Source organism: Odocoileus virginianus, chromosome 7 (genome assembly GCF_023699985.2).
Source record: "Odocoileus virginianus isolate 20LAN1187 ecotype Illinois chromosome 7, Ovbor_1.2, whole genome shotgun sequence".
NCBI classification, from domain to species: Eukaryota; Metazoa; Chordata; class Mammalia; order Artiodactyla; family Cervidae; genus Odocoileus; species Odocoileus virginianus.
Window position 1 is genome coordinate 75951915 of NC_069680.1, and position 22569 is coordinate 75974483.

General features: G+C 47.3%; 1 protein-coding gene across 2 annotated transcripts in view; it reads right to left on the minus strand.

The window, feature by feature from the left end:
• Positions 1–5960, minus strand: part of ARHGAP22 (Rho GTPase activating protein 22) — a 125673-nt gene extending 119713 nt beyond the window's left edge. For both annotated transcript variants that reach the window (XM_070470999.1, XM_070470998.1), the window contains exon 1: positions 5767–5960. In XM_070470999.1, the coding sequence (XP_070327100.1) occupies positions 5767–5946 (180 nt within the window). In that variant the 5' untranslated portion in view covers positions 5947–5960. The remainder of the gene's footprint in view (positions 1–5766) is intronic.
• Between the last annotated feature and the right edge of the window lie 16609 nt (positions 5961–22569).

Sequence of the window (22569 nt, forward strand, 5' to 3'; positions counted from 1 at the left end):
TTTCATCACTCAGCACCCACTGTTTATACTCCCATTCTGGGAAACTTAACTTAATTGAATAGCTTTTCCAAGGATTCCTTTTTTCTCTGTTTCTAGAACTCCTTCTCAGATGCTGAGTCGTCTTTCCTCTTTTCCTCTCTGTTCTTCTTTCTGAGAGATTATGTCAAGTTTTCCATCCAAGCTTTCATTTGAGTTTTTGTTTCTGGTATTTTATTTCTCAATTCTGGGAGCTGGTTTGTGCTCTGGCTGTCCATTTTATAGTCTCTTTCTGAGGATGTCAAAGATAGTTTTATATACAAGTTTTCTCCCCCTTGCATAGTTTTTATTGCATCCAAGTTGCTTTTTTTATTTTGATCCTTTCCTGTGTTTCTGTCCAGTCTTTATATGTGATCCTTCCCTTAAGTGTCTAGTGACCCAAAGCTCTTCATGCCTACTAGTTATTGTTCTCTAAGCAACTGTTTGGAAGTTGTATGAGGGGAAGGCTGGGGATGTTTACATGGCAGGCTGAAAGGGAGAAAGAGAGAGAGAGAAAGAGACAGAGAGAGAGAGGAGAGAGATCTGCCTGGGCTGTGTCATGGGGGACCCCTACTGTCAATACGTTTTGTGTTTTTCTTCTTGGCCTATCAGATTTTCCAGTGAAAATTCTTCATTTCCTTCCTGAGGGCTCTTCCTGACTGCTGGGATCTGGGAGCCGAGTGTGGGATGAAGACTGGAAGAGCTAAGTAACTGGTCTGCATGACCACCTCCATCTGAGCCTCCTGCTCCAGACTGGTACCTTCTCCCACCTCAACAATAAGGCCAGCATCCTCGGTGTCCTTCCCAGTTATACCCCAGTGAAGGAGGGCAGTCACGGCTTTACACCAGATGGTTCGGGATATCTGGGACCTAACTGCTTTTTAAAGTGACTTTCAATCAGTCCTGTATGGAGCTCTTCATTTGCCCTCATTTTCAGAGATAATTGGTCCTGCCAGTGTTCTGAGTCTTTGCTGAGGGGTGAGGGGCCCACCCCCTCACCCCTCAACAGCCAGACATTGCAAACCAGATGCAATTTTGTGCTCTCTGTAGTGCTGGTTTGGAATTGAGCTCACTAGGGTCTGTTGAATCCTCCACCTTCTGCCCAGCTGATGTCTAGCCTCCACTAGCGCTGTCTCTCTCCTGCCATCTCCATCTAGGTGCGTCCACACCTTCACAAGCATGTGTTTAGTGCTCTATACTGGAATTCTGGGGATTTAAAATCTGTCATCCTTGACTAGAAGCTTGAATTTAAGCTTTGATTTTCTATGAACTTAAGTGTTACAAAGTGTGTGTGTGTTTTATTTCCACATGTACAGATTTCTCTCTCGAGTACATGCCCTCACTCACTACCACTTTGTTCTTAATTTCTAAGTCTTTTTTTGTTCTTTTGCACCATTGTAAGTCTCTATAATTTCATTTTTCTTAAAAAAATGGAGAACAATGAGAATTCTTTTCTTTGTTTATGTATCCTTCAAAGCTATGTCACTAAGAGCATAAAAGTTCACAGCTGATCTATTTTCTTAGTCGGTTTTTATTTATGTTATAATGAAATTTTCTCCTTGTTCTTTTCTTTTTCCCTGCCACCTTGAATTCTACTTGATTTTGATGTTCTTAAATCTGCTTTCTTTTTGCTGGCATACCTTTTCCCTCATGGTTTTGTTTTGCAACCTTTATGTTTATTATTTTATTACTTTCTCTTTTTTTTTTTAAAGCCAGACTTCTACTTTCTGTCTTTTAAGAGACAGATGAATCTGACCTATTCATATTTATTATGACAACTGAAATGTTTGTTCCTATTCCTTGTTATCTTATTTATTTACTTTTTGTTTTCTATTTACCTTTTTCTCTTGTTTCCTGGCCCCCTCCATTCTCTGCCCATTTGTTGAACTGATGGCATTTAACATTGTTACATTTTTTCCGTCTTATGTTTTGGAAGTTATACTTTCCATTTCTATTCTATTCCATCTCTATTTGAAGCCAAGAAACCCACAGTGAAGAAGGGGGATAACTAAATTTAAGTGAATCCTCAAACAGTGGAAACGGACTGGGCTGATCAATAAAGAATGTGGCAGGAGTTTTCATGGTGCAAGAAACATTTTGCAGAAGCTAAAACCATTTAACAGGAAAAAACCTGGAATCTTCTATTAGTAAAACTGTAGGATCTGTGTGCTGGAAACTATTATGGAAAAGTGTTTGGGAAAGCTGGAGGGACAGGGCCACACTTTCAGGTTCAGTTTTAAAGCACCTTTGCCTAGTTTTTCCATTTGAGTTTCCATCTGAGCCAGTTCTTCCGCCATCTTGGATTTTCCCCATCTCTGCACTCTATGTTCTCTGCTGACCTTCTTGCCAGTGAGAAGGGCAGAGTGGAAGAGACAGGGCTCTGGAGAGAGAACAAGAATGTGGGCTGGGAGTGATCCTTATCACACACATGTGCTCTGGGCAGCATCAAGGGTAGCTGGACATCCCCCCTCTCCACAATTATATCTGCTGGACAGACAACAGGCCATCTGTTAGGAGGGAGCTCACTCCTGGGCACTTCTGTTGCTGTCAGCAGGGAGCAGGGCCCATTTTCCAGGAACCAGATATTGAAAATTAGTCCATTACATGTAGTTCATGCAATTAAAAGGAAATCTCTGGGCTGTTTTGCCAGAAGGCATGCAGGTTTGAGATCATACTATAAAGCTAAGTGAGTCAAATTTGACCAAGAGTCTCCTTGAGATTGGGAACCTGAGCAAGGGGGCTGCTAGAAAAGTCAGGCTTTGTTGGGAAGGGGAGATTCTGGAAAAGAATAATCCCCCATGAGGGATTGGCAGGGTCACTGAGACCCCAGAGAGTCCAAAAGGGGAGCCGTGGGCATGACCCTGGCATTGGTTGGGAGATGCTGGCACCCTTCGGGGACCCAATTACTCCCTTTGTGACAGCTGCCCTGGTTTAGTTTGGGTGGCACCCCAGGGCTCCTTCTGTGTCCAGGCTGGCGACTGGGATGTTCTATTAACTGTTAACTATTCTATTAACTGTTTCCACCAGAAGCCATTGACTTCTGGAAAAGGTGACACGTGAGGGAGAAGACTGTCCAGGTTGGGAAACCTGGGGGGTGGAGGTTCATCATGGAGCCGCAGTGATGGGCACGGGGCACCTCAGGCTCATGGTGAGGAATATGTGGGAAAGCCTGGGGCAGGGGTCCACACAAAGCCTGGGTGACCTCAGTATGTCACTTTAGTCCACCGAGTTCACCCAGAATCATGGTGCATTTCTCCCAGGAGATGGTGCTGTGAGCTGAGCCAGGAGGGGGATGACGGTAGGGACCACAGGCAGGCCTCTGACATGCTAGGGGCCCTGGCAACTTGTGGCCACCATCATCAGAAGCACATGTCACTAACAGCACAGCCAGGAGAGTTGAGATGCTATTAAAGGAGGCTGGTCTTCACCACAAAAGCAGAGGCCAGAGGAAAATGGTGGGCAAGCCAGAGGTGTGGTTCCCGATCTGGGGAGAAGGCTGAGTGGCAGGGATGGGGAGGCAGGGAGCAAGGCAGAGGCAGGGCTGAGGTTATATAAGGGTACTCAGACTTAAGTGTCCCATGTGCTAAGATCTGTGTTCAGTTGTGTGTATGTTCTACAATCTAATCCTTGGTGTATCTCTGTGAGGTAGGTAATAACGTCTCTATTTTAGTAATGATAAAACTGAAACAAAAAAAAAATTAAGTGACTTGTTTCAAGTTATTCAGCTAGCATGCTTAACCTAATTCAGATCAAATTCAAAGTTCCTATTTGGTCCATTCCACCTCTCTTTCCTTCCTTATAAAGCCTGGGAGGTTGAACGAGATCAGAGTTCCCTAAACTTTAGCTTAGGTCCACCTTCATGAATTTTGTCATCCCCACCTCTCATCTCTACTGTTAATGATTTAAAAGTTTTCCTTGAATAAGTCTCACTTATTTGTGTGGGTGTGTAAAATGCACATAACACATATTTACCATCTTAACAATTTTTAAGCGTATAGTTTAGTAGCATTAAGTACACTCACATTGCTGCGCTAGGGTTTTTGTTTTAAACTTAGATATAGTTTAGAAAAGGAAAACATGCAAGGACTCTCACGAACGGAAATCAGTATGACTTTCCATAAACAGAAGTTAACCACTAGAATAAATACAGTGAAGGCAGAAAGTTATTAACTTGCAGCTGGTGACTAATGTCACTGAGGTCTCTGAGATGAGGGCTGTTCCTTCCCACCCTCAAAGCCCCATTTAAAAAAAAGATTTATTTATTTTTTTAATTGAAGGATAATTGCTTTACAGAATTTTGTTGTTTTCTGTCACACCTCAACATGAATCAGCCATAGGTATACATATATCCCTTCCCTTTCGAACCTCCCTCCCATCCCCCTCCCCATCCCACCCCTCCAGGATGATAGAGAGAGAGCCCTGTTTGAGTTTCCTGAGCCATACAGCAAATTCCCTTTGGCTATCTATTTTCCATATGGTAATGTAAGCTTCCATGTTACTCTCTTCATACATCTCACCCTCTCCTCCCCTCTCCCCATGTCCATAAGTCTGTTCTTGGAGCCCCATATTTTTAAGGGAGGATCCCAAGTATTGGAGAAGTGTTAAAGATACGACAATTCCTTCTTCATACTCAGAAAATCTGGAAGAGGAGTGACTTTTCTGAGAAAAGAGGGTCATTGTCTCGCCGTGATGTCAAAGTGACCTTGCACTGTGCCCAGGCACCTCCTCCCATCTTGTCCATCACTGAGCCCGTTCCCCACCTCCCAAAATTCTGTGATTCCTGACCCCCAAAATGTGATCTCACTTTACTTTCCAGTTTGGATCAATGACTAGGTGCAACCTTTCTTTGGGAGAAGTCCTTCAAGTTCTTCCCCATTTTCCTCAAGAGAAACAAGGGGAGCTCCCAGACTTTCTTTCTCTGTGTGAATCCCATAACAAGGGTTAACTTGCCTGATCGCCACAAGCCCAGCCACCTTGGTCAACAACTTGCAGAGCACTTGGTTACAGTGTCTGCATGGGGCGACTGTGAGCAGGACACATCATGATGGATGAGGCCAGTGGTGGCTCTGAGTGAGTGAACTTAGTGCAACTGAGTGGAAAGGCAGATGTGTTAAGCACCAAAGGTGGAGCTTAAAGCACTGGTGAAAACAGAAGCCATCCAGAGGAGCAGAGGCCTCTGACACAGGAGTTTCAAAATGAGCCAGAGTTCAGTGTGACATTAGATTTGCCTGGGTGCTTGTTTCCCGGCACAGTCAAAGAAATGGAATCTGTGTGTCCTCCATGGAAGCACTGAGAGGTTGAAAAGGACATGAAGAATTTTTTTTTTTTTTCCTGGCTATGCCACAGGACATGTGGGATCTTAGTTCCCAGACCAGGGATTGAACCCTTGGCCCCTGTTTTGGAAGCACAGAGTCTTAAGCACTGGACTACCCTTTGGGTGGTTGTTCTTTTTTAAAGCCATGCAGCGATGCTCTCTATCAGCATAAGAAGGAAACATTTCAAAGACTGAAGCTATAGATGTGTCGCAGTAAAACCAGGTGTGATCCCAGGAATGTGAGAGCTGAGGATAAATCTCACTTTGGAAATCCCAGTGAAATGTGATGCTGAGCGGAGTCAGGGGCTTGGTGCCTGAGGGGTGGAGGTGCTGATGGGAGGGTCTCTCTCTGCCATCTCCCCTCTCCTGGAGACAGTTAATCATGCCCCCTGGAGCCCCCCATGATGCCCACTGGACACAGGATGTGTGCTTCTCACCTGGGGCTTGGTCTCATCTTTGTCCTTGTAGTAGAAGAGCTGATCCCCACGCAGCACGAACCAGCGTTGCTGCCAGTTCTTCATGATGCTTCTCTGCTTCTTCAACCAGCCCGCCTTCAGCACGGGGCCCAGCCTGCGGGGGCAGGGCAGCCGCCCAGGGCTCCGGCTCTGCTCCCCCATCACCAGGCTTTTGGAGCGGGTTGGAAGCCAAGCACACACACAGTGAACACAAATGATGGCAGGCCGTGGTCAGTCCTTGCCCCACTCTGCTATCCCAGCTGCCCGGTAACCACTGTTATGGGAGCTTCAGCCAGCAGTGCGTGATTGTGTGTGGCCTACCTCCTCCTCAGGTTGAAAGGGGCAAGGGCTGGAGCCCACCAATACTGTAGCCAAAGGTCATCCACTTGGGGTAGTGCGCAGCTTACTGCCTGGTTAGTTTCTTCTGCCTCCGTGGGACCCCAGATTCTCCATTTCCCCAGGTTTGCTCATCCATCCATCTATCCATCTTTCCAAGAGTTCAATGACTCACTTGTCAATTCAGCAACTAATATTTATACAGTATCTACTATGTGCCAGTCACTGTTATAGGTGTAGAGAAACAAGCGATGAAATGAGAAACATAACCATCTGGGTCCTACTGGAAGGTCCTCACCTTCTTGCAGGGCTCCTGTCACTCAGGCCCCAAGGGAGCTAGCCTCAGCAGACTCCCTCCCTGGATTCTGCATGGCACCCCTCCTCTGGAGGCCTCACCATTGCCCAGAAGCCCCCACCCCACCTGGCAAACTCCCTCGCTGCTTCCCTGGGATCATCCTGGTGGCTGGGCCTGGCCAGCAGGACCTCAGCTGCACTTGCCTGCTGGGACTGGTTGATGGCTCCCTGGCAGAACAAAGGTCCTCCTACCTCAGAGCCTCAGAGGGCCTGTGAGCCCTTCTGCCCTGCAGATGCCACGGGGCAGCACTCTGCCAGAGTTGGTACCGCCTTTCACGGTGACTGAGCTCTTGCCCCTCCCACACCTCCCTGACTCTTGTCTCAGGCAGAGCTCCTCTTCTCTCTCTCCAGCGAATGTCAAGGAGATTGCTGCAGGGGTCACTAGGAAGGCCAACCTGGACTTTGGAGGAACAACTCTGAGTCCAAATGTAATCACACTTGTAATCACAGTTGTAATCTCTAGACCATAGATCCTAACTTGGGATTGGAATGCATGGTCCCCACAACCCGCAACTGTTGCACTGTACCTGTGATTCTGTGTGTGTGTGTATCTGCCTAAGCTTCTCTCATTACTCTAGTGACTGCAGTTCCCTAAGCCTAGCCGACCTCTGTCCATGCCATCCCACTAACCCAGGCCTTTCTTGCATCCCTTGCCTAATCAACCCCTGGCTTTGGCTGCATGCTACTGCTGTGCTGTGTGCAGTCGTGTCCGACTCTTTGTGACCCCATGGACTGTAGCCTGCCAGGCTCCTCTGTACATGGAATTTTCCAGGCAAGAAAACTGGAATGTGTTGCCATTTCTTCTTCCAGGGGATTGTCCTGACACAAGGATCAAAACTGTGTCTCCTGTAACTCCTGCATTGGCAGGCAAATTCTTTACCTATTGAGCCACCTAGGAATGTTGATCTTCAAGATCCAACTCCGCAGAACCTTCCTTCTGATCTCTTCTAGATAGTCATTCCCTCCCCTGCCAGGACATGAGATCCATGACTGGTAATAATCTGCGTGGTTGCCTTTCTGTCCCTCTTGACTGAAGGGGAAGGGAGGGAAGGACATGATGCCTTATCTGGTTCTGCACGTGTGGCTCTCATCACCATGCCAGGCAGGTAATGGATGTAACACATGGCTGTCAAACATCATGGGCTACTTAGGCTTATGCTTTTTTTAAAATTGAAGTATAGTTGATTTACAGATTCAACTCTACTTGGCAGAAGCAGGGCTCTTGTGGAGGAGAGAAGCTCCTCCAGGGAGGAGGGAGGAGCTCACCAGGGAGGCGCTTGCTATAGATGCTACTTAGGCTGCCAAGCCAGCCTGGGTTGTCCTCCAGCCACTCAATCACGCAGATACTACTTATAAGGCCCATAGAGCAGCTTGAAAGGAAAATAATTGCTGTTATTATTTATTAATAACCACTGTTCCTGTCTTCAGCACTTCCTTGAATCAAGCCATTCAGTTCTGTAAACATTTAAGCTGAGATTTCAAGTCAAACAGCTCTGACATTCTAAGGTTCCAGAAGCAAGGGGAACTTCTGGCCCAGGAGCAGGTTCATGACCTGAGGAGGAGGAGGAGGGTGCTTTCTGCCTGCCTCAGGGTCTGGCTCTTCAGCTCACAAGCACAATCATTCATTCACTGACTCATTCATCCATGCTTTCCAAGTCTGCAGAACTCCTCCAGGTATGAGGAAGAACCCCGAGTTGCTTGTGTTCCCCTAGGCTGGCAGGGGAAGTCAGTCACAAAGAACAATCACATGGAGATGAAAGAACCATGGGCCATGTGAACAGGCACAGGCTGCAGACACTTAAATGAAGGGGCACCTTTCTGCTGTAGACGTCAGCAGAGCTGCCTGGAGAAGGAGCACCTGGGCTAAGCCTTGAAGGATGAGCAGTACTTGGACCCACCTCAGAAGAAGGGGGCTCCGATTTGGAAGGAACAGGTGTGGCATTTGCTACCTCTTGGCTCAGATCAGCATTCAGGCTGGGCTGACGCTGTCACCTATTCTCACTGACAAGCACCTCTTGATGCTTGTCACAGTTCCAGTCTCTCCTTCTTCACCCCTCAGTCCCTGCCAACCCTCTGCATTTGGAGATTCTGTCTCTCCTGAAACTGCTCTGATCAAATCCAACAGTCTGGTTCTGATTCTCAGCCTCCAAGATCCTTTGGTGCTCAGTCACCACTGATCACCCTCTTCCTGAAGTTCTTCCTCTTGCTCTGCAGAGCCAAACTGCCTGGTACACACGTGTCTCTTATTACCTGCCCAATGTGTTCTGATTTCAGTTCCTTCTGTTCTCCCTCAAAGTCCTGCTATTACCCAGGATTGCCCCAGATGCCCTCCATTCTGTCATGAGACCAGGTCTTTATTTCTGCCTGGGTCCTTCTCTGGGATTCCAGGATCACCTGTTAAACCATCTGAGGGACATCTCACAGGGATGGTTCATGATCGCCTGTGCAGTCCGTCCAGCCATGCACCTGCTGCCCAGCTCTGCACCTGCTATCCCCGGTCCTGCAGGGCTTCCTCTCAGCCCCTTTGTTCTTCACTCAAATGCCAGTTTCTCAATGAGGACTTCCTGGCCACTCTTAAGATGTATCCCCAACCCTTCCATCTCCCCTTTCCTGCTTTAATATTTACTTAAATTCTCATATAGCAGTAGAAGAGGGCAAATCACAGAACAATACACAAAGTATAAAACTATGTAAAAATGGGAGAAAAACACAACCCTTTAAACAAAAGACATCACAAGATATATTCAGTGGGTACATGCATTTATATAGAAGGAACATGTCACACCTGTAACAGTGACTATGGTCATGGAGGAGAGGATGGGACTGTAGTATTGTAGTTTTATACAGGAAAGAATGTGTGCATTGCTTACATGAATTAAAATAAAAACTTTAAAAGACAGAGCTCTTTTGAGAGGGAGCTGAATCCCCTCAGGAGATCTAAGATAGCAATTAAAATGTCATGAGTTGGATGAACGTTTATGCATATTTATCTGCAAAAAGCACCTCACTAAGCTGTGGACCACAACACAGATGCCTAGGCTCCGCCTACTCAGAATTTCCAGGCTAAACAGATGATCCTTCGTGGAAGCGCTTCTGGATCATCTGCAGACCTTCCATGGGATCAAGTCAGAGGGATCAGATCCTTCTATGGGATCAGGTCAGAGGGACCCTCTGTAGGTGAGCCCCTCCAGTGGGCCTGCTACTCCAGCCTTTGTGCTCCATCCCATTTCACATAAGAGAGAGGCTCAGAGAGTGTGAGTCACTCACTACTCCAGTGTTGCCACAGGAGTACCTGGCAACTGCTGCATCTTGGAAATGGCTGGGAACACACGCAAGATACCTGACACAGTGGATCACGTCAGAGCTCTGCTCAAATTCCCTTGATTCCTTGTCCCTGTTTTTATGCCCCCTTGTTTCCAACAGCTTTCCCTGGGTGATTTTTCAGGGCTGCTGGCCTGCTTTAGAGACTCTCCTTGGGTTATTGGGGCCATTCTGAGCAGGCACTGAGAGAACCGGAAGTGCCCAGGAATTTACACCCTTCCCTCACTCCCCAGCCCTTAGCCAAAGACTCCTGGGTATGGGAGCTTGAAAGCCCCTGCAGTCTTATTTCTAGTTTGAAATTCCTAGGAGGCATAAAAGGCACAATTCACATTCGAAGCTCCCCAGGGGCTCAGGCTGATACCCCCCTTAACTGGGCTTTGCAGCCCAGTTTGGACCTCCGCTTCCTGGTCCTGCTCCCCCATCCCCTCACTGGTGTCCCTTGGGAACACCTCTTCAAGAAATTACTGCAGACAATCCGCAGCTCAGGGCCTCTTTATGAGATCCACACCAGGCACACCTTATTGTTTTTAGGGCTTTCTGACTAGGCTGTGGCAGCACCGGCCTCCGCAGCTGCCAGGGCATTAGCGCCCGCCCCGAGAGCATGGAGGCGTGGCTGCACTTGAACTAAAACACAATTGATTTATAAAAGTCAATGGGATTTTAAAGCTGGGCTGTGGAAACAGCAAGACAGCTCTCAGAGCTGAATTGATTTAAAGGGTAAGTATCGAGGCCGAAAGATTGATGGAGAAGAGAGAGGTGAGGTAATGGAAGGGGCGCTCCGGAGGGGGGCAGACGAGACGGTTTCATAAAGTTAATGCAATTTGCCACCAAGGGCAAGGGGGCCTCGTGAGGTTCCCAGCTGTCCTGAGAGCCTCAAATGATTTATTACAGGACGGTTCCTGAGTGCTCTCTACCTTAATTTTTTTTTTTTAAACCTGTTACTTAGCTTCTTTCTGGGCTCCACTTGGTCATCTGTTCTTTGCTAAGCTCCCCACCTGAGGGGTCTAGAGAACCAGCAAGGCTCCCTTAACGGGTCTCACTTCGGGGCCTGGAAGGTGAAGAACAAGGAGGAAAACTAGCCCCCCAAAGTAAGAAGTGTTAATTCTAATATAATTATGAGGAGGTTCTAGCAAGTTTGGATTATTTTCCCCATAATGATGATTTTAATGCTTTAAAAACATCAATTTAAAAGATCCCACTCTTAACAGTTATTTTCGTTGGCTCTTCCTGGGTCTGTCTCTTGATTCAGCTCATGCTGGTCTTCAGTTAAGGGGTGCAGGCGGCCCCCCAAATGCCTGACCCTCACTTCCACACGGTGTGTACCCACAGGTTCAGCTGGGCTTAGTCCTCATTTATCCATTCACGGAGCTTGTGGGGCCTCCTGGGTGTCCACCTTCTGTGAGCCACTGGGGTGTGGAGATAAAAGGCACACACCTGCCCTGGCAGAAGGAAAGGGGGAACAGAGACACCCAAATACAAGAGTCTGTCATCTCGGCAAGTATAACGGGAAGTGAGAGGCAGATGCATGGAAGTCAGGCTGGGAGGCCAGAGGTGGGACTGAAGCTGGATGAAAGAACAGTGAGCCATTAGAGGGGCTCACCACCCCAAAACATGCTACTTTGGCATATTGATTATTTTGAGCTGAAGGCAACTGAGAAAGAGTACACAGCGGGAGCTCTTTCCCCTCTCCCTTTCTGCCTAAAAGCAGGGCATAAATTTCCCTTACTGAATAAAGGTGCCTTGCCACTCCCATACCAGGAAGAGAAGAATGAGATTCTTATCATGAAGAGGTGACTTCAGCCTGCATAATGAACCTCACTAAACCACCCTTACCTGCCATACTTTTCCCAGTCACCTTCCCACAGTGTATGCCCCTGGGTTTAGCTGCCCCTTTTCTATGAAGCACCCCCTCACACACTTAAAATAATCAATAAAATTTATATGCTTTTTCTCCTGTTAATCTTTTATCATTTTAATTAGCAGTCCTCAGGTACATAGCTTAAGAGGGTAGAGGGAAAGTTTTTTCTCCCCTACACTATGGAAGGCTGTGGGATAAAAGGATGTGCTCAGCAGAGGGAGCAGGAAGACATGCAGGATGAGAAGGCATGGGGTTAAACCCAGGAAGTCTGGCTCCCAAGCTTTTAACATTGATTCTCATGGACCCATGTTCCTGCCTTAGAACAGACCAAACCCTGACCTCTTCCCACTAACACTAATGAAACATCCTTTCATTAATCGTTGAGAAATACAAGCCTTATGGATCTCCTCTAACCTCCATCCACAGACTGGATCTCCAACCATCATCCCATGGCAGGGTCCCTCTTCCTGCATCTCCTTTAAAGAGGCTGTTTAGCTGTCACAACATGGGTAAGAAGTTGGGAAGATGACAAGACCTCTGTGAGTCAGTGAGCATCCCGATCTCCAGATTCACTTCCCACTCATAGCACACACTCTGCTCTTTCCAGATCAATGACTGGTCCCCACAAAGGCCATTTTGTGCCAGATCCCTGTACCTCTGTTGCTGGTCAGCCTGATGAGCCCTGTCACTCTTGAAGCGTCAGTGCAGCTGTTTCCTACTGTTAAAGGACTCATCTAGCAGGTTCCCAAAGCAGGGTCTTGCCTGCTATCCATTATGAACCGCCCATAGAGGGCACACACCTATGGCCAGACAAGTGCCTGTCTATGCTGTTTTGATTTATGAGCTGCTAATGGCCAGAGAGGGTGCCCTCCTCATGACTGATCCCTAGAATGTAGCAGAGTGTCTCACTAAATGCTTGCTGAAAGCATGAATGGACATGAAACAGGAATCTTCAAGTTCAAAGAAGATGGGCAATATCAAACCCAAGAGACTTTGGGCCTCTAGAGACGATCTTGGCCTGGAGGAAAGCTGCCAGCAGAATTTCTACTGCCCATGGCCTGTTTCCACATGATGAGATGTTAAAGGGCACGGTTAAAGGGCCATTCCTGTTATCAGAGAAGCAGCAAGTAGAAGCAGGAAACAGAATGCCATTTTCCTACTTTTCCTAGTTTGGCAGTGGGAGGGGAGAGGCTAACTGAGGTTGTGGAAGGGGCACAGCATTTGGAGGCTCTTTAGCCACTCGGAGTCCCAGATTTCCAGATAAAATGGGAACAAAATACAAATCTTATCTACTTCCTAAACTGTGGTGAGGAAGAAGTAAATGGCACTCTGAAAGTGTGCTGCAGAGATGCACTGAATGGATGAATGGGGGTTAGTATTGTCTCTCATTGCTACAGGCTGAGGCCCTGGGAGGCTGTCTCCCCTCTTTCAGAGGCTGTCTCCCCTCTTCCAGACCTTGTCTGGGAGCAGCTACCCTAGGTTTGCTGCCTCTGCTCCTGTTCAGATTAGCAAGCCATTCACCAGGAGCTGGAGATCGGTGGAGTTGATGTAATTCAGTATTGATTATAAATTTCATTTCTGCCTGCCTATGGGCCATTAGCTTAGATCAATACGTTCTCTACCCTTGGTTAAGTAATCATTGAGGCTGTTGATGATTTCAGCAGTCAGGGCAGGTCCCTGGCTGTCTTGGTTGAGAGGAGTCCAAGGCAGCCCTCCCAGCCTAGGTCTAATCCTGCTCAGGCCTGTCTTGCAAATAAATCATTTATTTCCACCTGCAAATATGAAGTTCATGGTCAAGTCTTCAGTTCTGTGGGGACAGAAGTCCTTTCTGGAGCTCCTGGAGCCCAGCATCTAGCAGTGCCTTAGATCCTAAGTGTCTAAGAGTGCTGGTTATATTCTCTGGGCATCTTCCATGGGGAGAACTCAGTTTTCCCATCAGCTGGTATCTGTGAGGAGAGGCAGGAGGAAAGAGAAGGAAATCCTACCACAAGGGAATGCAAATATCTCTTAAGATCCTATTTTCATTTCTTTTAGATACAAACCAAGAAATGGAATTGCTGGGTCACATGGTAGCTCTATTTTTAATTTTTTGAGGAACCACCATATTGTTTTCCATAGTGACTGCACCAATTTACATTCAGTATACCAGAGCTCCCTTTTCTTCACATTTTTGCCAATATTGTTTACCTCTTGTCTTTGGATAATAGCCATTCTAATGGTTGTGAGGTGATATCTCAACATGGTTTTTGATTTGCATTTGCCTGACGATTAGTGTTGTGAGCACCTTTTCATGTACCTCTTGCCCATTTGTATATATTCTTTGCAAAAATGTCTATTCAGTTCTTCTGCCCATGTTTCAGTCTGTTGGGATTTTTTTGCTATTGAGTTGTAGGAGTTCTTTGTATATTTTGGATATTAGCCCCTTATTGGATCTATGATTTGCAGATAATTTCTCCAATTCTGTAGGTTTCTTTTTCATTTTATGGGTTTTTGACTTTCTATGCAGAAGATTTTTAGTTTGATGCAGCCCCATTTGTTTATTTTTGCTTTTGCGTCCTTTGCTTTTTGTGTCTAATCTGAAAAATGATTGTCACCACTGATGTCAAAGAGATTACCCCATATATTTTATTCTAGGAATTTTATGGTTTCAAGATTTAATGTTCAAGTCTTTTGAGTTGGTTTTTGTGTATGGTAAAAGGCAAGGGTTGAATTTCATTCTTTTGCTTGTGACGGCCCACTTTGCCCAACACCATTTATTGAAGAGACTGTCCTTCTCATATACTGCCCATTGTATATTGCTGGCTCCTTTGTTATAAATTAATTGACCACACATGCATGGATTTATTTCTGAGTTTTCTATTTTGTGCCAAATAGTTTCTTGATATTTTTTCCATTTTAAATACTACCTATTAACTTCTAACTATGAAAGGTGAGGATTTCATTTATTTCACTCTTCCACCCCATCACACGTAAGTACCCACTCCATCCTCCCAGTATAGTTACAGTGTATTTTTAGTTTGATCAATATGCAGAATTTGCATTATTAGTACTATGTAATTGCTAGTCCCAGTTGAGCTATGCAGTATACTATAATATTTCATGAACCACTTTTTGTTTTCCCTAGAGTTCATAATTGCCTTGCCTTTTAATTTGCTTAGTATTCTACTACATATCAATAATTCAACCTTAAATATTCTAACAGTTGTTTGAATCTACTTTCCATGTATTCATAGGTAGTGGGAATCTTCTTAAAAATCACACCGCATTTCATTACTCAAAGAATTTATAGCTCTCCTGGGGCCAGCAGGGCCACCTGCAGTGGTGTTTGGATAGTGTGAATCCCTGTGTTGGGTTAGGGAGAGGGCATATGCCTCAGCACTGGACAGACATGAATTCCAACACTTGTTGGCAGGGTATCCACAATTCTCCTTGCACATCTGTTAAAATGGGAATAATGGTGCTTCATCATAGTATAGTCATGAGAATTAAATAAGTACAATAAAAATGCCTGGAGCACGGAAGGCACACAATAAATGTAGGTTTGTTTTCTTCAGGGAAAATCAAGAAAAATAAGGCCAGTGAAAGTACTTCATCTCAGTCATAGAGCTTTCTCTCTCCATCCCCAAAGTATTGACCAGGCTCTGCACATTCATCAAGGCTTCTAAGACATTGATACTTCTTCGAAGGAAGATGGCTCAAGCTGCTGGAGCTGTGCTCATCAGGCTAAAGATTTCCTTTAAAAGAAGGAGCCTCCTTAATAGGAACATCAATTTTATTTTGAAATATTTTAAACAAAGGCAGAAACTCTAAAAGGAAATATTGATAGGTTGATGACATAGTAATGAAAAACATGCATATGTCTGGGAAAAAAGATGCTGATATAAAAATTAAGGTCAAGAAACAAATTGGGAAAATATTTGCAACATATAAATCAATCAAAGGAGGGCTGATTTTCCTAAGGACCTGGACCAGTTAGGTCCAGAGACAGTGCTTCAGCCTCCTAGGCTAATGCTTTCTCTGCTATTAGTTCACTCACTCACTCATCTACTCACACATTCATTTATTCACCATACCAACCAGATGCCTGGCATTGGTGTATAATGATACCTAAACACAGAAATGGGCCCTGCTCTCCTGGAGTGCAAAGTCTAGTGGGGTGACTGTTATTCACCAAATAGTCACACTGAGGAGTGTATACCTACAACTCAAGATAAGTGCTACAAAGGAAAGGAGGGCCCAGAGCAGAGGACCCGGTTTAGACCGGGGTTGCAGGAGCACTTGGCTGGCGACACTTGAGCTGAGAACTGGAGGGAGAACGGGAGTTAAGAAGTGTGTGTGTGGGTGTGTGTGAGAGACAGAGAGACAGCCTGACAGAAGGAGGCATTCCAGCTGGGGAAACAGAGTGTGCTCTGGCCCTGTGGTAGGAGGCCCATGGAACACGCTGAGGAATGGGAAGGCCAGTGTGGCTGGAGCTTGGAGAGTGAGAGGAGGCTGGAGGTTTGGCCGGTGGCTAGACTGTAAGAGAGGTCTTCCTGTGAGTCGGGGCTGGAGGAGGAGCCTGGTGGTGGGTACACTGTGGATTTAAATTTGAAAAGATGGCTCTGGCTTTGGAGTAGAGAATGGATGGCAGTGGGTGGGGGTGAGGCAGAGTATTATTGCCACAGGTTAGAAATGATGATGGCTGGGAGAGGATAATAACAGGAGACTGAGACAGGCAGAGTCAAGAGCTCTTTGGGAAGTATAATACATGGCTGCCTCCCATACCTTATCCTTGTGAAACAGGGCAAGACCAAATCAATAAATCTTTATTTGGGGCAGTGCTAACCGGCACAGAAGAGGCCTCAATCAAAACCGGGGACACACAAATCTTTGAAGAAGGGCCCGTGTCAGTGGGATTTCAGGAAAGAGAGCAATCCCAGGGAGCTGGGGTAGCATCAGGGTCGAGTATTCTGCAGCTTGGTTCTGACGACCTCCTGGGGGCTGCGTGAGTGGCGGGTGCACAGAGGACACAGCACTCACAGAGTTTGGAGGTAGGCATGAGGGTGCAGCCTGGAAACTCACAGGGAGAGGGTGCCTATCTTATATTTCTGTTATCTATCTTAAAAAAAATAAAAGGATTTTTACAGTGTCACAGAACACATGCATTTGTGACTTGCTCCACTGTATCTGTGATAAATTCAAGGATTTTTTTGTGAGTTTATCCTGTTTTTCCTCTAGGAAAACTGGCAGGGGTGGGGTGATGGTCTCTTCTGTTCCCACTCTGGAAATATGGCAACAGATCTCAGCGGAGTTAGAGCTTGCCAGGCATAGCATCAGGAAAGGCTCCCTGAACAGGACCCTAGGAGACAGGCAGGAGCTAAGTGAGGTAGAGCCAACCACACCTGGGTCCAAATGGCCTCATCTGGCTTCCACAGGCCGTGATAAGCTAGGGTGAATCTGAGCTGGTCCTAAGCAGGCAATGGCAAGCTAGAATCACAGTATTAATGGCCAGTATGAGCTGGTACCAACCAATCTGGACCACTTTCCTCAATCAGTCTGAATTATATGATGTGCTTAAAGGCAAGCACACTGTTTGAATTTACAGGCTCTTTTGAGACATTTCCTGCTGGTTTGGGTGCCTCCCTATTTTTTGAATTATCATTGTCCTCTTCTGTGTGTGTGTACAACATCTGCCTCACCTGCCTCTAACTACTTCTTGGAAATAGAGCTCCGATTATTGAGCAAACTTAGTTTTATATGTGGGTAAGTACCGGGTGGTACTAGTGGTAAAGAACCCGCCTGCCAACGCAGGAGACATAAGAGACCCGGGTTCAATCCTTGGGTCGGGAAGATCCCCTGGAGGAGGGCATGGCAACCTACCCCAGTATTTTTGCCTGGAGAATCTCATGGACAGAGAAGCCTGGTAGGCTACAGTCCATAGGGTTGCACACAGTTGGACACGACTGAAGCAACTTAGCAAGTAGCAAAGTGATAGTAGGGTTTTTCCTGGGAGGTTCTCAATCCTGACAGCTCCTCCTCCCTGGGACAGAGACACAAGGACGTTTTTAGGGTGATGGCGCTCTGTGCAGCAGTATCAGAGCTGGCCTGGATGGGGACCTGCCAGGAAGTTAACAGCCAATTGACCTTGGGGAAGGTTTCCTGGGAAGCCCCTATTGCAGAGCAGCCAAGGCTTCTGAGCCCAGTTGACCCGGGCTGGTTTTCTTAACTATTCCAGAAAGTGACCCCAGGTCTTTTCCATCAACCCTCTGTAACCAGGTAGTGGTGCAATCTGGAAGCGTGTCTGGCATATGTATCGCCTGGAGCAGCCTGGACAAGGCAGTGTGTGGATCTCAGGGGCTGTGATTTGTATCCTATAGGCTGGCAGGGTTTATGACATGAAGCCTGCCCAACTCCTAAAAGATGCCAAGGGGGATGAATTTTGAGGGAAGTTCTACCAGAGCCCAATTTCTTAGAGGCATGCATATATAATTTTTGTCTGTATTCCTCCAGAAATGTCCCTGCGTGCTCTGACTCTTGACCTGGTCTCCAGGCCCAGCCTGTTGACCCTGTGCACAGCGCCTCCCCCCCCACCCCCGGCCCCCAGCACTGGCACATGCCAATCACTGCCCATAATGTGGCCTCCCCCCTCCACCACCCTTGCCTAGGTAGCCCCACCATTCTTCAGCTCACAGCTCAACACCACTTGGTTCCTCTGAAAGCTTCATTTGTTGTATATGCTCTTATACCCTTAGAATACTTCTTGTCATGGTTTATGGTCATGTATTTCTATGGGTAGTGAGTGAAACTCACTCAGTCGAGTCTGACTCTTTGTGATCCCATGGACTATACAGTCCATGGAATTCTCCAGACCAGAATACTGGAGTGGGTAGCTGTTCCCTTCCTATGGGATCTTTCCAACCCAGGGTTGGAACCCACATCTCCCACATTGCAAGTGGATTCTTTACCAGGTGAACCATGAGGGAAGCCCATTTTTATGGGTAAGTGGTTATCTTATAAATGTCTGATATATAGCACCATAAACTCTATCTTTTAACATACACTACAAGATAATGTCATCTGGTATCTCAGTCTGAGAACTACTGACATTTAGAGTTAGAGAATTCTTTGTTGTGGGAGCTCTCCTCTGCATTGCAGGATGCTCAGCAGCATCCCTGGCCTATATCTACTGGATGCCAGTAGCATCCCTTAGCTGGAACAGCCAAAATGTCTCCAGACATCAACAAATGTCCCCCAGAGGGCAAAAGAGTTCCTGGTTGAGAACCACCGACCCAGAACAAATGTTTCTAGGAAGACTGAGATTTCAAAGGCAGGCTTCCTGAGAGCCGTTTGCAAAGCACTGGTTTTTTCCTAAACCAGCCCCATCCAACAGAAACATAATGTCAGCCACATATGTAATTATAAATGTTCTAGGAACAGCAGGCAAAGCAAATAAAAGAAAAAACAGGTGGCTGAATTCCAATCAAACTTTTATTTAACCCGATATATTCAAAGTATTGTCACTTCATCAGGTGATCAATGTAAAATAATCATTGAGATATTTTACATTCTTTTTCCCCCAAGTCATCAAAATCTTCTGCGTATTTTTCTCAGTTTGAATTAATCACATGTCAAGTGCTCAGTAGCCATGTGTGGCCAGTATGCTAGCCAGGAAAGGGAGAGGAGACCCAAACTCTCTTAAGGGGCCTGGCCGGTCCCACCTGTTGCATTGTTACCAGGCTGTACCGCTATCCCTGATCAGAGCCATGCACAGCCCTCCTTTGCCCACTGGGGCCCACAGGTGACAGCCCATTCCAAGCATCCCATGGAGGGATCCTGATGGCTCTAACTATGCTCTAGAGAGCCAGCCTGCCCAGGAAAGTCATCCAAATGCCTGCAGTGTGCTAATGAGATGGGTGTGTGCCTGTGAACTCACGAAAGCCCAGAGGATCCCTGCCTCCAATATACAAACACTGGGTGAGACAAGTACTGGTTCCAAGTTCCCTGGGCAGAAGCTCCACCTACTTCCAAACCACTCTCCTCATGCTCCTTACTCACAAGGAAGGTTCAGCCCTCCACAAATGCTGGTCACATGAAAAGACACATTCTATTTTTCTTAAAACACGATGCTGTCATCTAACATGACACTTGCACTGGCCAAGAAGTTGCTGTCCAGGCAGATGCTGTTCTGAGCCCCAAGACCTGTTTTGCTTTTTGGAATTTTCTAGAACTTTTTTCTAATATTTTTTATCAGTGGCTGGTTGGATCCATGAATTCAGAACTTGTGGATACAGAAGACTGATTGTCCTGAGGCCCCAGGCCATTCTGCAGGGCCACATGCTGGCTGGGGTGCTAGCTCAGTGCTGCAGATCACCCCTGCAAGGCTCACCTGCATCCCTTACTTATCTCTGGATCCACTCCCCCAACACCAGCAACTCCAGGCGCTGCTGCTTTCTGGGAGTTCTCCCCGATAGAGTCCCCTCCTGCCTGCCTGAGGAGTTGCTTTCTGCAGCCCAGCTGTGGTGGGACCTGACTGTCTGGAGAAGTCAGGGCATTGCCTTTCCTAATGACAGCTACTTTTGCCTTAGCAGCTAGGGCAGATCTTAAGCATTCAGCATTTCCCTTTTAGTAATAAATAAATAAATAAATAAATAAATAAATAAATAAATAAATAAATAAATAAAGTTTTCCCAAAGTTGTCACCTCATCACTTTCAGCAAGCCAGGGACCCTGTAAAACGTGGAACGTGAGCTGAAACCTGCATGCCCACCGGGGCGCTAAATTGGCCATCTCCCTCTGACCGTATCAGGTCTGACGCCCACAGACCCCAGGAGCCTCCCTATTAGGGGCTGTCTGTCACCAAGATGCCTCCGGAACGCCCGCCCCATGTGACCGCAGCATGCAGCCAGCCGAGTATCCGCGCCCATCTGCCAACAGACTCACCACACTGTGCCCAGATCGACCGCAGGAAGTCGGACTTACCCCTCCTGGCTTGCCTGATCTTTGGGCTCAGCATCTTCCTGCCGCCACCTGGACGGGATCGCTGGGCTGATCATGCTGTCATCCACTTCCCTTTTCTCTTCCTCTCGCCCAGTTGCCCCCCATACCCCGCTCCGGCCCCCATGGCCCCTGGCGTCACCAGCAAGGCTCCCTCAGCTGCCTCTCCCGGCTCCGGACCGACGGCTTGCCTTGGACAACGTAAACCTCAATGCATTATTTATCCATCTTAGAATTAATTCCCATCCAAGCAAACCATTAAGAGGCTCAGTAACCGTTTCTGATCAATCACTGGGCCAGGGCGGGGCGGCCTGGCTGTCCCTCCGCCTGGCCAGGGAGCACGCGGCACTGCCCATCTGCGAGCTGAGCGGGCGCGTGGTCCGGGGCGGAGGCGCGGGGAGGGCGGGGCTGCAGGAGCCAGGCGGAGCGCGCGGTCCCAGCTGGACCGACGGCCCCGGAGGGCGGGCGGGCTCCAGGACCGGATCCGCCCTCTGCGTGGGGAGGGCTCGTCGAAGTGCTCGCCGCCGGCTAGAGATTCCAAGAGGCCGCAGGAAATGCACGGACTCTGGCCGCCCTGGGTCCCCGGTCCACACGCACTGCCAAGGCTGGAGGTAGCGAAGCGGTCTGTCCTTGGGGACCTGCTCTGCCCCATGCTTCCTGCCAAGAGGGACCAGGAGGCTGTCTATGAGGTCACAGTTCCAACTGTGGAAAGACAGGTGTGTCTTAGAAAGAGGTACAGCCTTGGCATATTCAGAGTCCCAGGGGACTCACCTAGCAAAGCTGGTTAGAGATGTTAAATTTTTTTGCTACTTAAATAGGGTGAAAGGAGTAAGAATCCTGTGAAACAGTTAGGTTAGGGCCCACATATAGTAAGTAATTAGTGCTAAGCCTCTTAGTCATGTCTGACTCTTTGCGACCCCATGGCCTGCAGCCTGCCAGGCTCCTCTGTACATGGGATTCTTCAGGCAAGAAGACTGGAGTGGGTCGCCATTTCCTTCTCCAGGGGATCTTCCGGATCTTACTAAAGATTGTTCACTGAGTAGTGAATCGCTGCCAACTGCCATGTTCCAGTTTAATACCAGCAGAGTTCTAAACAGTGTGTAGCGGGGCTTTGGGAAGGTTCAGGCTCAAGATCCTAAAAATTGCCCAAGAAATGCAATCACAGTAATTGTTGTTATTTAGTAGGCACCTACTATGTGTCCTTGAGGCTGGAGCTTTATATTCTGTATCTGTTTCAATTCTCAGATTCCCTGAGGCAGGGAAGCCTTTGTCACGGTTCTTCAGATGAAGAAAATAAGGCACAGAAATGTTATGTATCTTGCCCAGAGTCACACAGTCCTGTCAGGGCTGGGGCCTGAACTGACCCTGTCTCTACAGCTCATGCCTTTCTGTGATGCCAGTCTAAGTACCCTGATTCCAATAATTTATCGTGAACATTCCTGGCTTGAGAACCCTCAATGAATTTGTTGGATAGTACGGACCAGCCTTTCTGCTCCTGAAACCACCCTCCCACCCCAGGTGCCCTGTTAGGCATTTGGGCTGGGTTCTTTGGGCCTGGGTACTGGGTGATATCCTCTTAATAGGTAGAAGATGAGGGATTTGAACAGGGTCCCCTCTACTTTGATTGGCCATGCTCCTACCCTAATCCTCATAGTGCCCCTATGTCCACTGCTCCCCAAATGGTGGACTGACGTGTAATCTTTAGCAGCTGGAAGGGAAGAGGATCCCGAGGCTGGGGGTCCACTGGGAGCCCAGGGCAGTAGTCCATGCGGGAGAGGACAGGATATGGACTGTGGAGAGGAGGGAAGGATGGGAGAGGTTAAGGACTCACCAGGATGTGGCGAGTCAAGTCCCCAGGGTGAAGGGGGAGACAGTATCCCTAGAGACAGAGCTGTCTTACTCAGCATCTAGTCACCTACTCTGACCCTCAGATGCTCCTCAGA